General features: G+C 50.5%; 2 protein-coding genes across 2 annotated transcripts; both read left to right on the forward strand.

Annotated features, from left to right (window-relative positions):
* Positions 1-1,227: 1,227 nt before the first annotated feature.
* Positions 1,228-10,326, forward strand: LOC107539413 (uncharacterized). Its single transcript, XM_087826963.1, has 4 exons — positions 1,228-1,288; positions 2,942-3,068; positions 5,275-5,370; positions 7,259-10,326. Exons 1-4 carry the CDS (start codon positions 1,259-1,261, stop codon positions 8,881-8,883), a joined length of 1,878 nt encoding a protein of 625 aa, XP_087683089.1. The 5' UTR covers positions 1,228-1,258; the 3' UTR covers positions 8,884-10,326.
* Positions 10,327-11,758: 1,432 nt separating this feature from the next.
* Positions 11,759-16,125, forward strand: AURKC (aurora kinase C). The gene is made up of 5 exons (XM_016215909.2): positions 11,759-11,905; positions 12,610-12,748; positions 13,508-13,656; positions 15,471-15,645; positions 15,830-16,125. The coding sequence occupies exons 1-5, from the start codon at positions 11,859-11,861 to the stop codon at positions 15,998-16,000; spliced, it is 681 nt and encodes a 226-aa protein (XP_016071395.2). The 5' UTR covers positions 11,759-11,858; the 3' UTR covers positions 16,001-16,125.
* The last annotated feature ends 298 nt before the right edge of the window (positions 16,126-16,423 follow it).

Raw genomic sequence — 16,423 nt, forward strand, 5'->3', positions numbered from 1 at the left:
CGTCGAGCAAGAGGCTTTGAGGCTCTGCAATGGTTTCTACAGTTCTAAACGCTCACACTAAACGACCACACTCTTTTACTTTTACTATTATTTTTTAAGAGACAATGAGTCAGCTTTTTAAAATTATTTTTTAAATAGGTCTTTATTGATTTCAGAGAGGAAGGGAGAGTGAGAGAGAGAAACGTCAATGATGAGAGTCATTGACCGGCCGCCTCCCGCGCGCCCCCTGCTGGGGACCGAGGTGGGCGCTCCAGGTGGGAACAGGCATTTAGACAGCCGGGGGGTTGGCAGCTGCGGGGGCGCCGGAGCCGACCCCGCGGGGGCCGCGGCGGTTCGCTGACTCCCACCCGGCGGCGCCTCTGCCCCCCGACGGCCTCCGCAGAGTCGGGACCTGACGGCCCTCCCGGCGCAGACGAGCCCGCGACCGCCGCGCGCGCTGCAGGCGGGGGCCCCCACCTCAGGGGACGGCGGACCCCAGTCCTCGGCTGACCCGGGCCCGACGGGGGGGCCCCCGAAGCCGGGACCAACCCCAGGCAGGAGCTTTAGGGCCGCGCGCCACCTGCGGAACGCGCGGAGGCGGGACTTCCGGCGGCGTCCTCGGAGGTGCGAAGGGACTTGTAGTCCGTCTCCGGGAGAGACCCGAAGCGGGCGGGCTAGAACTGGGCGAAGTCCCCGCCGCCAGAGCCTGGCTCCCTCTCCCGCCCCCGATGTCGGAAGCTCGCGCGCCTTTTATCCGAAGAACGGCTTCCTGGTTAAGGCGCTCCTCGCCTCGTTGGCTAGAGGGAGGCGGAGGAACTACATTACCCAGAAGGCTGTGCTTCCTGAGACTGAGGCGGCCGCTGGCCAATGACGGCCCGGGACAGGGGCGTTTCCGGCGGCCATGGCACGTGGGCGGGACTTCCGGCGTTTCCTCTGCGGCCGCCATTTGCCTCCGCGGTTGGGTCCCAGATGGGCCTGACGGGCTGAGCGCGGGGTCAGCGCCTTTCTTCAGGCTTCTCGCCGGCTTCTTCCCGAGCGGCGGAGGCGGACGGGCCTCATCTCCGCGCCTGTGTCCGGGCCGGGACTCCCCCTAGTGGGCGCGTCCCCCGATCACCGGCCGGGCCGCGGCCTCCCCGGGGCCGGTGCGCCCGCCCTTCACCCCGCCGTCGCCGAGGGCGCGCCCTGCGCCGGGAGGACACTGCGGCCCCGAGCGCGGCGGGCGGCCGAGGTCGCCGGGCGCTCTCCGGTCCCGGCCTCGCTCGAACCCCAGGGTCGCACGATGGCGGCGGCGCCGACCCGCCTCACACAGGTGCGTGGACGGCGGTTTCGGCCCCGACGGGCTGGGAGCCGGGACGCCCGCCGGCATGGACTGCGGGCGTCGTGTGCTCCGGCCGGTGCGCCCGGGCCGCCCCCTATTTTGTCCCCGGCCCTAAGCGGGTTTGGGCCTCTGACGGGTGGTCGCTGAGGCGCCGGGAGAGTGGACGATGCCTCCTGCGGGGATCCCGCCCCCCGCCCCCTGCAGCCGGCGACCTTGTGCCTCGGGGCCAGAGAGAAGCGGGCGTTTCCAGGCAGCAGCGCACAGACGGGGGGGAGGCTGGGTGGTTCATGGGGTTACCTGTTCCCGCAGCAGCTGGGACGCGGGGAGGTGGCGGTGGGTGGTCTCCGGCAGGGGTCGCCCGTCCTCATCCGCGGCAGCCCCGGGTCGGACCAGCTTGTCCTTCGCCCGTTGCGGTCCTTGGTCCTGAAATACCCCGCCTCCGGGATAAGGGCTGTCGGGATTCGCGACGGAAAGGAGGCTAACGACTCGCTGTGGAGTCAGGAGACCCAGGGGTGTGGGGCGCTGGTCGGGGCCTGGACGTTACCCAGGCAGGTGCCGCCTTTTCGGGTGATTGTCCTGTGAAGTCTGCGGGGAGGCGCTGCTCCGCTGTCCATGCCCACGGCGCAGTTTTAGGGGAGACAGAAACGGGTTTCATAGCAAAAAGGGGTGCAGCCCTGGCCGGTGTGGCGCGGTGGTTAGCGCACTGAAGGGTCTTGGGCTCGATGCCGGGTCGGGGGCACCTGCCTGGGTTGCAGGTTCCATCCGGGGCGCGTTCGGGAGGCAGCCCGTCGGTGTGTCCCTCTCACATCCGTGATTCTCTCGCTCTCTACCCCCCCTTCCTCCGTCCCTTCCACTTTCTCTAAAAATAATGGAAAAAATATCCTCAGGTGAGGATTTAAAAAATAAAAAGGTTGTAAATACTTCACAGGCTCCTTACTGTGTTTTCACTTGGATAATGGAGGAGTGTCAAGTAACCTGTGTTGAAGTCTTACCTCTGGCTTGTAGGGTGTGAGACTCTGGGTGACCTAGTGGGACTCCCTCAGCCCTGGGGCACTGAGATGTTTGCCACGGTCTCTGGGAGGATTAGTAAAAATCCTGAAGCACACCGACCATTGAATCGCTTCTGTCGCAAATGTTACTAGGGAAGTGGGAGCTGTTACTGATAGGGACACAGAGGCTCAGAAATGAAGTGACGTCCCCACGGTAACTCGGCTGGCAAGGGTAGGGTTTCTAGAGTTTGGGTGCAAACCACAGGAGACAGAGCTGGGGACTTTTAGTTCCTTTAACCAGGAAGTGGAGCCCTCAGCTTGGGGCAGGCAGTTGCAGGATCACTGAGGTTCGGGTATATTGGTACCATTACCACATTTCCTCAGCCCTCTGATGTCCTGTAGTCTTTACTGTCTGCATCTCACAATCGACATGTCATTTCCATTGTCTTATATCAATTTACAGTGGCTCCTGATAGGAGGCTTCTCTCCTACACTGTTGTAGTATGTCCACAGCATTGCATAGAGCTGGGCCCTCGGGAGATGCTTGGTGCTTTGGGCCATGATGTCTGCAGCTTGACCGTGATGCAGAGACGATCACCAATCCCATCCCCAACAGCTCCAAGGCCAACTCTGCTATGTCTGTTTGACTTTCCAGGTGCCTGTGACCTTCGAGGATGTGGCCGTGACTTTCACCCAGGAGGAGTGGGGGCAACTGGACCCAACCCAGAGGACCCTGTACCAGGAGGTGATGCTGGAAAACTGCAGGCTCCTGGTGTCTCTGGGTAAGCCCTCCCCCTGCCGTGGGGGACCTGCTACTTGCTAATTCCACCCTCTGGCTCCAGACCTGGCTGGTCAAGAAGGTCTCAGGGGCTGCCTTCCCTCCTCCCCACAGCCTCTGTCATTTTATAGACTCACGTCTTCTGGCCTAGTCTCCATGTGGTTCTTGGGCAAGAAACAGTTTTCTTATGGCTTCTGGAAAGTGGCGGAAGGAAATGGGGGTGTTGTGCAGAACCCAAAGGCAGGACATCCAGTGGGGCCTTTGAGGGACTGATATAGGATCTGGGAACCACAAGGATTATTCCCCGGCTCCTGAGTCTCTCTTCCTGGCTTCTCTCTCTGGGTCTTCTCATGTCACTCTATTCTGTATGGCTTCTTGTTCTCAACGAGTTTGTGACAGGTGTGGCCACCTCAGTCCCTGCTCTCTGTGGCCCCCCCGATTCCTCATCTGTACTTTTTTGCATACTTTTTTCACCTCTTGCCCCAAACCCTTGCTACTTTTGCCTTTTCAACAGATGGGAGTACTCAGGCTTGCAGCCTCTGCAGGCCGCATGAGCTCACTGGGACTTAATAACATTGTTTTGATTTCATTGCTGAATTTTCACAGTGACCCTCCATCAAGGGAAGTGACTCTGGGTTTCCTAGAGCCATGCAAGGTCTTTTTTTTTCTTTTTCTTTAAATATGTCTTTATTGATTTCAGAGAGAGGAAGGGAAAGAGAGAGATAGAAACATCAATGATGAGAGAGTCATTGATCGGCTACCTCCTGCATGCTCCCTACTGGGGATTGAGCCCATGTGCCTTGACCCGGAATTGAACCATGATCTCCTGGATCATAGATTGATGCTCAACTGCTGAGCAATGCTGGCTGGGCCCTGTTTTGTTTTTGTAATATAAAGTTCATTAGCATATAAAATTTTTGTATTTATATTATACATAATTATTATGTATAATTTACTACATAAGTTATATAATTTCTTATAATTTATTGATTTTAGAGAGAGGGACAGGGGAGAGAGAAAGAAATGAAGAAAGAAAGATTGATCTGTTGTTTCACGTAGTAATACATCATTGGTTGATTCTCGTATGTGCCCTGACCAGAGACTGAACCCTCAACCTTGATGTATTGTGAGGTTGCTCTAACCAGCTGAGTTACCTAGCCAGGGCGTATAAATTTTTAATATATAAATTTTGGGTCTCCAGTTGGGTCAGGTTATAGACAACGTTAATTTAGTTACATACTGTGTTTTATTTACTTTTTATGTTTTCCCTTCTGTCTCCAGGGGTTTGTTTCTTGTTACTGTTTTTAAATCAATGAATAGTCTAGAACTGGTTTTATGTTTGGTGGACCTGATTTTAGTGTGCCACCTGATTTTAAAGAAAGGATGGGAAGGGGAAAGGTCTGGAGCCTTGAGGCAGTAGCATCTTCCTGGGATGACCCTAGTCTGCAGTATAAATAGTCCCTTCATCTCTCTTCCCTCTTTTTTCTTTTTTTCTCCTCCAAACAAAATCTTTTTGAGGGCTGGGCAGGGGTAGGGGCGTTACATCTCTTTCCCTGACCATTTCTCTTTTTCCCCCCCCTTAATCCTCACTTGAGGATTTTTTTAAAATTCATTTTAGAGAGAGGAATGAAAAGAGAGCAAATGAGGAGGGGAGAGAGAGAAACATCGATGTGAGAAACATTGATTGGTTGCCTCCCATAGTCACCCCAACCGGGATGGAACCCACCACCTTTCGTCCATGGGATGACGCTCCAACAAACTGAACCGCTCTGGCCAGGGCTGGGGAGGTTTTTAAATCTCCCTAGATCCAGGCCTTACCTGCAGAGACTTGGTTTTAGTTGCATGTGAACAGACAACCCAGAGGTAGTGATGCACAGGCTATTGAGACCCACTTACTGGGATTAATTAGAAAATACCTTCTGGAGAGAGGGGATAGTTTCCTTTGGGTCTCATGGCGACAACTGAACAGACTTGGGATGGAATCTAGGGGAACAGTGCTATCTATACAGCCAGCGTTACTGCCTGCAGTCTTTAGATCCCAGCGGTGGTGTTTGTGAGCTGGTTTTCAGGTTACATGTCATTTTTTGTTTGTGTGGATGGGAGGAGCTTCCTTCTAAATCTTGTCCACATCCTGAATTTGCAGACTAGGTGGGGAGGTTTTAATTCCTTTCACAAAAATCCTTGTGTCCTCTTTCCTTCTCTGTGAACAGGGTGTCCTGTTCCCAGACCTGAGCTGATCTGCCAGCTGGAGCACAGGCAGGAGCTATGGACGGTGAAGGAAAACCTCTCCCACAGCACCTGTACAGGTAGGAGCCAAGCTGTGGGCAAATGGAAGACCCTGCAGCCTTGAGACCTTCAAGAGACCACTGGCCATGGATCCATAGGGAAGGCTCTTGTTGTGGCCTGTCTGGTGGTTTGGAAGCCATGGAGCCCTTTGACTTGTGGGCCCTCTGTCCTCATGGAGGACAGAGCTGTATGAGCTAAGATCTGTCTGGGCCTCAGAGCCCGACTTGCGGATTACCAGCGCTGTGGCGGTAGTGAAACAGGCTGGTGCTCTAACCACTGGACAATACAGGCCAGGGCAACATGCCACCAATTTTTTCCGCTCTGTTTACTATGTATTCTCTGCTTTACCACCAAGCTGCTCTGTCTCCTGCGTCTGCCAAAGCTTCATGTAGTGTGAGTTCTTTATTTTCCCAAGACCTGTTTGTCTTCTCTATGTGTAGGTACTATCAGGTCTTAACATCTATAATCTACTAATAGTATTACCTGATCAGGGAAGTGTCCTCCTTATGCTCCTGTTCTCACTTTGGTCTTTCATGCAGATCCACAGTCAGATTTTCGGGTTCTATGGTAACCTGGTTGGCACTTTACAGGGAATTATGTTGAATTTATATATTCACTTGGGTAGAATTGTTGGTTTTATATCATCAGATCCTTCACTGATAAACCTGAGCTTTAACATCATTTTCTCCGTATAGATCATGTGTATTTTGCCTTCTTCACCAAACCGTTCCTCAGGCATACCAGACTCAGTATGTCCTGGGAGTCCTCACTGTCCCCTGAGTCTGTCCCCACCTGTCTGTCCCTGGCTTCTGAGCACCATCTCCTCACACTGTAGTGCCCTTCCTGTTATGGTGCCAGTAGGAATCACATTGTAGCACCTCCCATTGAAAAACTCTGATTTTTCTTTCATAGCATTAGCCAAACCAAGGGTGAAGGGCACAGAACTCAAGACTCTCATGTCTGCCCAGGTCTTCTGACACTAGCTACAAGTTCAGGAATTTCCCCAAACCACCCTCAAGTTCGATGATTTGCTAGACTCAGAAAAACTCCCTAAAACCCTCTATACTCACTATCATATTTAAAAGGATACAAATTAGAAGAGACGAGGAATATGGGACTGGAAGTGTTCCAAACACGAAGATCCCACATCCTCAGCAACTCCTTACCTCCTGGCCTTGATTTATAGCAGTGTGTAGCCCACCCAGGAAACTCAGATCCTTAGTGTCCAGATTTTCATTGAGATGTCACTGAGCCTTTGCTAGTGGGACTCAGTCTCCAGTTCTCCTTTTCCTTCCAGTGGCCCAGCTAATACCTTGTGGCTCAAAGCCCAAACTTTCTAATTACATGGTTGGTCTTTCTGGTATGGCCAGACCTTACTGTGAGTCATCTCCTTCCTGTAAACTATCTAGTGGCCCATAGTGAGTTATATGTTGTCATACACTGTCAGGTATGTTTCCAGGGGCCCTACATGAATAACTGAGACACTCCTGTCATTCTGGAAATACCGAGAATTCAGAGGTTACTTCTTTGGAGTTGGGACAAAGATCATACTTCTCTTTGGGGGGAGTTAATTTTGTGTTACACATTTCTTGTCTTCCATCGGGGCTGCATTAGATATCCTTACAAGTGTTTGCGTAGCAACGTGGCCTGTGCTTGCTCAGAGGAAACTCAGAACACGTAGTGTCATTATTTTGTACAGCCATGTTTGTCCTCTCATCCAGCCAGGTCACTGGGTGTCAACAGTCCAGGGACCAGGACAGAAAGATTGCAGTCCTGGGATTCAGAGGTAGCAAAACATAGCAAACACAGAGGCACTATTTTCACCTTCATGTTGTTCACTGAAATGCAGATTTTGTTCCTTCTGTGTTGACATTACTAACAGGCCTTTTGTGTGTTGGGTTTCTTCAGGTGACAGAGAAAAACTCAAAACCACAGAACTTACCACTTCTGAGCCAGCCCTGTCTGAGAGATTCTCACTCCAGGGACAACTAACACAAAAAGTTCCAGTGGTCTCCCAAGTGGACCAAACCAAGGATTGGAATGGCCCATCGGAAGTGTCCCGGCAGGAAGGACACTTGAAACCAGGGATAGACCTCCTAAGGGAGAAGTTCCCTGCGCGCCCAGAACATGGTGGCTTAGGGGCAGTTGATGGGGTGTGTTCAAGGACTGTGCAGGAGCCAGTCCCTCCAGGAGGTGCTGTCCTTGACTCACGTGAATTGGGTAAAGATTCCACGATTCAGGAAGAGGAAAATACCTTTAAATGCAATGAATGTGGGAAAGTGTTTAACAAGAAACACCTTCTTGCAGGACATGAAAAGATTCACTCTGGTGTGAAGCCGTATGAATGTACAGAGTGTGGGAAAACGTTTATTAAGAGCACACACCTCCTTCAACACCACATGATCCACACAGGGGAGAGGCCCTATGAGTGCATGGAGTGTGGGAAGGCCTTCAACCGCAAGTCATACCTTACACAACACCAGCGGATTCACAGTGGAGAGAAACCCTATAAGTGCAATGAATGTGGAAAGGCCTTCACTCATCGCTCCAATTTTGTCTTGCATAAGAGGAGACACACTGGAGAAAAATCCTTTGTCTGCAAAGAATGTGGGCAAGTTTTTCGACATAGGCCAGGATTTCTTCGACATCACATCATCCACAGCGGTGAGAATCCCTATGAGTGCTTTGAGTGTGGCAAGGTCTTCAAACACAAGTCATACCTCATGTGGCACCAGCAGACGCACACTGGGGAGAAGCCCTATGAGTGCAGTGAGTGTGGGAAAGCCTTCTGTGAGAGTGCCGCCCTCATTCACCACTATGTCATCCACACTGGGGAGAAGCCCTTTGAGTGCCTCGAGTGCGGGAAGGCCTTCAACCACAGGTCGTACCTCAAGAGGCACCAGCGAATCCACACTGGGGAGAAGCCTTTTGTGTGCACTGAATGTGGTAGGGCCTTCACCCACTGCTCCACTTTTATCTTGCATAAGAGGGCCCACACTGGAGAGAAACCTTTTGAGTGTAAAGAATGTGGGAAAGCCTTTAGCACTAGGAAAGACCTTATTCGGCACTTCAGCATCCACACTGGAGAGAAGCCCTATGAGTGCAGTGAGTGTGGGAAGGCCTTCAACCGCAGGTCAGGCCTCACGAGGCACCAGCGGATTCATAGTGGAGAGAAGCCCTATGAGTGCATGGAGTGTGGCAAATCCTTTTGCTGGAGCACTAACCTCATCCGACACGCCATCATCCACACTGGAGAGAAGCCCTATAAGTGCAGTGAGTGTGGAAAGGCCTTCAGTCGCAGCTCATCGCTCACTCAGCATCAAAGGATGCATTCTGGGAGAAACCCTGTCAGTGTAACCCAAGTGGAAAGACCCTTCCCAGGTGGGCAGACTGCACTTACTCTCCGAGAACTCCTATTGGGGAAAGACTTTTTGAATGTAAACACTGAGGAAAATCTTTTGCCAGAGAAAACATCTAACACAGCATCCAGTTGTACATACCAAAGAGAAACCCCGCAAGAATCTTTGCCATGAGGAGACCTTGTGTTGCAGATCATCACTTGTCACGGGAAGACACTTTTTAGAAATTCACCCAGCCTGGAGCCTTACTCTGCACCTGAGAATTTAACTGTGAGGGCGTGCACCAAGGAAAACCTTCACCTCCATCTTTGTACTTAGTTTACATTGCAGTGTATCTCAGGAATTTTTTTTTTTAAAGGAGAAAGAAGAGAAAATGCAATGAGACTTCTGTTAAGCCTACAGCACTTTGTCATGGATTACCTAGTTTACTTGGGGCAAGGGGGTTGTTTCAGGGGCATGGGCCTTGATCCTTATGTGTTTTGTATACATTCATTGCTGTCCAATGTCAGGAGTTAGACATTGGAGGGCGAGTATTTGAGAAGATAAGGAAACCCATATGAATGGGCATATTTTATTGTACCAGTTAAAACTTAAGGATTTGACTTTTTAGAAACAAACCATTCTTTATTTGGTTTTAAAACATAAAACTTTTTCTTAATCCCAATTTATTGTTTTATTTCTGTACCTAGATTGTAAATCTTAAAAATTGAGTAAAGTGATTCCTCTCTATATTATTTAAAACTGACTTAGCTTTTCTAGTTCCTTGAACTTTGCATATATATCTTAAAGATAAGCTTGCCTATTCTTACAAAAATGTCTTACTCTCATTTTGATAGAAATTGATTTATGCTGTAGGTCAGTTTGAAAGTCGGCATCATGAACAAGTACATGATGTGACTACATTTATTTAATCCTTGATTTATAGCAGTTTATAATTTTCAACATACAGGTTCTGAAAATTTTTGTTAGGATTTGTATCTACGTTTTTGAATGATAGTGAGTGGCATTGATTTTTAAATTTAAATTTTCCACACAATCTTTGGTAGTGCACAGAAATGTAATTGTGTTTTGGGGTGTTGTTTTGGTATCCTGCAGTCTTGCTGAATTCACTTATTTTTTGCCATTTCTTTGGATAGAATCCTTGGGGTCTTCAGCTGCAAGTAGTTTTATTTCTTCCTTCCCTGTTTGTATGCCTGTTATTTCCTCTTCTTATTGCACTAGCTAGGACTTCCAGTATGATACTGAATTGGGGTAGTGTAGTAAGAAAGAACATTCTTGACTGGTTTGTGATACTTTCAGGAGAACGTTCAGTTTTTCATCCTTAAGTATGATAATAACTAAGTTGTTTTCATAGTTTTCTCATTAAATTTAGAAAGTTTCCCTCTATTAATTTGCTGAGATCTTTTATTATGAATAAGTATTGGATTTTGTCAAATGCTTTATCTTCAGTTGATATAATCATCTGATTTTTCATCTATAGCCTGTTGGTACTAGGGTTTTTATATTCCATATTAAAGCATTCCGTTTGATTATATCTTGCTGAGGAAGTATCTTCTAATTTCTTGAGTGATGATGGGTAGTTCTCATTTTTATTTGTTTTTAAAACTGTCGTCTGTTTTTTGTGTGTGTGTTGTTTTTGTTACTCCTACCTGAGGACATTTTCTTCATTGATTTTTAGGGTGGGAGGGAGGGAGACAGAGAGAGGGGAAACATCAATGTGAGGGACACAGATTGGTTGCCTCCCGCACATTCCCCACCAGCCAGGGATCAACCCTGCAACCCAGGTACGTTCCGACTGAGAACTGAGTGAACCCCAACAATGTATCCTCTTGCCTCTCCAAAGGGAACTCAAATTCAAATGCTGAAACTGGGGGCGCCTCCACACGAGCACAGGATGTAGGGGACAGGCACAAACTTCAGGGAGCCCTCCCGTGTGCATGACAGGAGGGCCCTGGGGAGTGGCCCGAGCGGGACGCGACCTTTAAGCAGGGGCCTGTTGGGCACGCACGAGGTTTTCGAGTTTTCCACCTTCACGAGGTACCCCAGCAGTTTCCTGGGGCGCCCTGTGTCCCCGCGAACGTGCGTCCTGTTAGCTCCGGAGTGTGTCCACTCGCGCCTTTCTGGTGTCCTTCAGCTCCAGTGTTTTCAGCTCAGTGGGTCCTGCCACAGCCCCACGTCCCGCCCCCTCCCGGTCTCCGCACCGCCCTCATTGGCCCAGCGCCCTCGGCCCCGCCCCCGGCGGGCGGAAGCTCCCGCTTCTGTCCCTCGTATTGGACACGCTGCCTAAGCCTCAGAAATTTCAACCATTGGGCGTCGGCCGGGTGCTCCCCGCGCAGCCAATGGGGCCGGGGCGCGAACTATAAAAGGCCTGGTGGGCACCGCCCCGGGTCTCTGGAACCGCCGGGAGTCGTTGGCGGCCCCGCGGGTGGCGTCTCGAGGTCGCGGCGGGAGCAGCGGGGCCTGGAAGCGCCTCCGCCCGAGGGTCCCCTGCTCTGGCCGCTTCTCAGGGTCAGCCGGACCTGCACCCCGTCCGCGGGGCGCGAGGCGTCCTCTCGCCGCCACCGCGTCCTCATGAGCGCCGCGCGGCCCGTGACGAGGTCGGGCAGTGCCGGGCCCGCGGGTGAGGGACGGGAGCCGGGACCGGGACCGAGGGTCGGGGCGAAGGCCGGCGGGCGGGGGCGGGGGCGGCGGGGCGCGCAGAGGAAAACGCCGACCCCTCTCTCTCTCCGCAGCCGCCGAGCGCCCCGCGCGGCCCAGCGTGCCCGCCGCGTGAGTGCCTGTGGCTTTGCGTCGGGCAGAGGCGGGAGGGGGCCGAGGGGCGCCCAGCGGGCCGTGCACGCCGAGAGCCGGGCGCGGGACAGCGCTGCGGCCCGCCCCCCGCGTGGGCCCCGGGGAAGGGAAAGCGACGGAGGGCGGGTGAGTGGAGGAGACGGCGAGCCCCGGGTCCCCGACTCTCCCTCCGCGGAACCCCCAAGCCGAGGGTCTTTCCTGCCTCTCCTGTCAGCCGGAGCCTCACCATCGAAGACTTCGAAATCGGGCGTCCCCTGGGCAAGGGGAAATTTGGGAACGTGTACCTGGCCCGGCTCAAGGAGAGCCATTTCATTGTGGCCCTGAAAGTGCTCTTCAAGTCGCAGCTGGAGAAGGAAGGGATGGAGCACCAGCTGCGCAGAGAAATTGAAATCCAGGCGCATCTACGGTAAGGAGAGTCTCTGCAGGACGGCTCCGCACTGTTGTTGTTTTTTGAGACACACACAGAGAGAGAAAGGAAGAAACATCAGTTTGTCCCACGTATTTGCGCATCGTTGGTAGACTCTTGTATGTGCCCTGACCAGGGATCCAACCAGCAACCGGCGTATTGGGGAGGAGTCTCTAACCAACCTAGCCACCCGCCCAGGGCCCACACTTGTTCTTTACCCTTGTTGTTTAGAGAGAGAGAGAAACGTCGATGATGAGAGGGTCACTGATGGACTGCCTCCCGCACACCCCCTGCTGGGGATCCAGCCGGCAGCCCGGGCATGTGCCCTGACCGGGAATCGAACCCTGATCCCCTGGATCCCCACCCTCGGTCGATGCTCCACCGCTGAGCCCCGCCCCTCTGGGCTGTGTCCTCAGTTATCTTTGCCATCTGAACCCAGCATTTCCCCCAAAACTACCCCCAAGTATACCTTGCTTTTGTCTCGAAGACTTTTTTCTCTGCAATTTATTACAATTACAGCATGTAAATCTCCCTGTGCCACACACCAAATGCCCATTCCCTGTTCTCTCCTCATGCACTCCCAGATCAGGCTGCTGTTATTCTGGTCCCAGCAAAATTTGCTTCTTGTGTTACCAATCACTTGTAATAACAGCATGAGTTGGGCCTCAGGGAGGAGTCTGACCCTTCCCCCATCTCTCCTCCAGACATCCCAATATCCTACGCCTGTACAACTACTTCCATGATGCACGTCGTGTGTACCTGATTCTGGAATATGCTCCAAGGGGTGAGCTCTACAAGGAGCTGCAAAAGAGCCACACAATAGATGAGCAACGTACAGCCACGGTGAGGTGGGGTGGGGTGGGGTGGTGGTGGCTGGGGCTTTGGGGTCCATGGGTTTACTGTAGGGTGGTATGGGGGGGTCACTTTGTGGCTGTCATGAATGTCCAGATTGCTTTTTCTCTTTACCTTTGAATTTTGTTCTATAAATTTTATATGATGACATATACTGTGTATCTTATAATTTCACATTTGAATACCCCAGTTACCCTCAGAATATGAATTAGTTGTGTGTATCAGTTTGGATCCTTTGGTTGTAAGCAACAGAATCTAATGCAGAGAAACACTGAAAGGCAGTGAGGGAGTTGGCTGTATAAATGAGTGGAACCTGGCTTAGGAGCAGGAAACGACAGTTCTAGAGGGCTCCAGATGGAGAACCAGAGCAACCGTCATCCCAGCAGGAATGGTTGGGTCAGCTTGCTGTCCGAGTGAATGATCTTCCCATTTTCCTTCCATTTTTGTATTATTTCCTCAGGCCTTAAGTCCTGTGGTAGATTCGCTCAGCATAGATTCTGTGTTGAGCTACTTGCTGTGCTAGAGCAAAAGGGAGTTATCTGTCCACTTTAGCATCATCAGACTTCATAAAATGGGCGAGAGGAAATCCTCCCCCACCAATAATTATGGTGCCATATTAAGGGGGTAATGGAGTCGGTAACCAGGAAATAGAAGACTCCACTACAGTTATACAATGCGTGATGAGTATTTCACCTCAGGGAAGCTTTCGCAGGCTTCATTTTTCAGACTGCTTTTTCTTTACTCACACAGATAATGGAGGAGCTGGCAGATGCTCTGACCTATTGCCATGAGAATAAGGTGATTCACAGGGATATTAAGCCGGAGAACCTGCTGCTGGGGTTCCGGGGTGAGGTGAAGATTGCAGACTTTGGCTGGTCTGTGCACACCCCGTCACTGAGGTGAGTCAGGTGATGGCGGAATGGGCCCCGGGTGCTCATTAGGAATGATCCAATTTAATACATTCCACATGGAAGACCTGGAAACAGGCCTGGATTTGTATTTGAGTAAAGGCATTCACCACATAACAATGCTGCCCTTGGTCAATGATGGACTACATATGCGACGGTGGTCCCAAGATTGTAATGGAGTTAAAAATTCCTATTGCCTAGTAACGTAGCTGAATAACCTTGTAACGCGATTCATTGCCTGTTCATGTTGACGCTGGTGTAACAAACCTACCAGTCATCTAAAAGCATAGCACATACAGTTATATATACAATTGATAATGACCATGAACGACTGTTACTGGCTTGTGTATTTATTATACTGTACTGATACAGTTGTGGGAGGATTACAACGTCTGTGTCTGCATCAAGAACCTTGCTTGGGCTTCAGGTGATGTCACCAGGGAGTGTATGCACCACATCTGGAAAAAGACACTTAAGAGGTTCCTTTGTGACTTCAAAGAACTTGCCAGGGGTGAGGAGACTGCAAAAATCAGCAGGGCCGTGGTTGAGATGGCCAACAACTGTGAGGACCACAGTGAGGAGTTCCCGGGGGACTGACCAACGAACAGCTGAAGAGGAGGTGGGAGAAAAGGCAACTGCAGAAGAAACAGAAGGACCCTCGAGAGAACTCACAGTGAGGGGTTTAGCAGCAGCTTCCGCAGACCTCAGTGGGCTCCTTAAAAAGTTTGAAAACATGGACCCCGACCCCGAAAGGTTTTCATTAATAGAGAGGAATGTTCATGGTGCACTGTCTGCTTACAAGCAAATCTATGGTGAAAAAAAGAAAAAACAAAAATAAGTAAATGACCATGGACATGTTTCTGAAAAGTGACACCTCCTTAAGAAACCTTCAGGCAGGTCCTCAGGAGGGGTTCCTGAAGAAGGCGTTGTTACCACAGGAGATAACAGCTCCATGAGTGTTACTGCTCCTGAAGACCTCCCAGCGGAACGAGATGTGGAGGCAGAAGACAATGATACTGCTGATTCTGACTCTGGGCTTAGCCTAATGTGTGTGTGTTCCTCTTAGTTTTTAACAAAAAAGTTTTAAAAGGAAAAAATATTAAAATTTTAAAAATAGGAAAAAAGCTTATAGAATAATGATATAAAGAAAGAAAATAGCCCTGGCCAGTGTGGTCCAGTGGTTAGAGTGCCAGACCTCGGGTTCGATTCCCGGTCAAGGCCACACACTTGGGTTGCAGGTTCCATCTTGGGCCCCAGTCAGGGCGAGTTCGGGAGGCAACCAGTCACACATCCGTGTTTTCCTTTCTCTCTCTCCCTCCCTTCTTCCCTCTCCTTGCCTCCCTCCCTTCCACTCTCTCGAAAAAAATCAATGGAAAAAATATCCTCGGGTGAAGATTAAACTCTGCTAACATACAACTTTACCAATAACTTTCTATGTAAACTAAGAGCCGTTGCTCCATAACTTTAGGAAATTGATTACATGAACAAACCATAATTCTTATTCTTGATCTCTCTTAATGCACCATCAGTTTGTTCCAAATCTTTCTTGATGCCTAGAATTTCTTGTGAGAGCACCCTGGATCATGAGTTAAATAATTGTATGAGTAATTCCAAAATATGGAATTGGTAGGGCCCAGCCCTTGCCTTCTCTGAACCTCTATTCATGTTAAAACTTAGAGTTTCCAAACTCCCTTGGTAGGGAGGGGACTCCCTAGGACTTCCCATGGTCTCCCCTTTCACTAGGACAGAAGGAGGGTTTCCCTTGTTCCGGGCCTCTACTCAGCACTTGCTTCCCTGCCCTCTAGGAGAAAGACGATGTGTGGGACTCTGGACTACTTGCCCCCAGAAATGATCGAGCAGAAAACGTACAATGAGAAGGTGGATCTCTGGTGCATCGGGGTGCTCTGCTACGAGCTGCTTGTGGGAAATCCACCTTTTGAGAGCTCCTCCTATTCGGAGACCTACAGACGCATCCTCAAGGTGAGATGGCCATATTCTGGGTGTTCCTGGGGAAGCCAGTCAGTGGCGGCTGCCAGGCCTGCACCTCCTGGGGCATACACAGAGCTCGTCTCCTTAGATTCCCATGCCTTGAATGGACTCAGAACAGAGAGAACATGGACCAGAAAAATTAACCATACTTCTTTTTCTTCTCTGGCCTCCTCAGGTTGATGTAAAGTTTCCTCCATCAATACCTTTGGGGGCCCAGGACTTGATCAGCAAGCTTCTCAGATACCAGCCCTCGGAGAGGCTGCCTTTGGCCCAGATCCTGCAGCACCCCTGGGTGCGGGCCCATTCTCGGAGGGTGATGCCTCCGTCTACTCAGATGGTTTCCTGAGCCCTGTCTGCCCCGCTCCTCTGTATTTGTTTAGGAAGCTCTCCTGGCTCTGCTATCTTGTCTGTCTTTTTGTTTCTTCTCTTTTAAAATACAAGATGCTAATTAATAAAAGGTTAATCATTAAACATTTTTTACTTGTTGATTTTAGAAGGAGAGAGGGAGAGAGAGAGAAATATTGATGTGTTGTCCCACTTATTTATGCATCATTGGTTGTTTCTTGTATGTGCCCTGACCAGGGATCAAACCCACAACCTTGGTATCACTATGCTTTTCTCCACTTTAAAATTAAATATTTTTTCAAATTGAATTTATTGGGGGAAAATTAATTTTCTCAAGGGCATTTTCTGCACACTGTTTCCAGTTTCATAACCACATGTATTCCTACTCATATTCCTGAGAAGAAAACAATAAGTCACTGATAGT

The sequence above is a fragment of the Miniopterus natalensis genome, chromosome 18, assembly GCF_054644295.1.
Source record: "Miniopterus natalensis isolate mMinNat1 chromosome 18, mMinNat1.hap1, whole genome shotgun sequence".
Lineage (NCBI taxonomy): Eukaryota > Metazoa > Chordata > Mammalia > Chiroptera > Miniopteridae > Miniopterus > Miniopterus natalensis.

What these genes read in the sequence shown, in the direction of transcription:
- LOC107539413 (XM_087826963.1), top strand. Translation starts at nt 1,259, where the DNA reads ATGGCGGCGGCGCCGACCCGCCTCACACAG. An exon ending in CGCCGACCCGCCTCACACAG is followed by an intron (nt 1,289 to 2,941) that starts GTGCGTGGACGG and finishes TTGACTTTCCAG; the next exon opens with GTGCCTGTGACCTTCGAGGA. An exon ending in CTCCCACAGCACCTGTACAG is followed by an intron (nt 5,371 to 7,258) that starts GTAGGAGCCAAG and finishes GGGTTTCTTCAG; the next exon opens with GTGACAGAGAAAAACTCAAA.
- AURKC (XM_016215909.2), top strand. Translation starts at nt 11,859, where the DNA reads ATGGAGCACCAGCTGCGCAGAGAAATTGAAATCCAGGCGCATCTACG. An exon ending in GAAATCCAGGCGCATCTACG is followed by an intron (nt 11,906 to 12,609) that starts GTAAGGAGAGTC and finishes TCTCTCCTCCAG; the next exon opens with ACATCCCAATATCCTACGCC. An exon ending in ATGAGCAACGTACAGCCACG is followed by an intron (nt 12,749 to 13,507) that starts GTGAGGTGGGGT and finishes TTACTCACACAG; the next exon opens with ATAATGGAGGAGCTGGCAGA.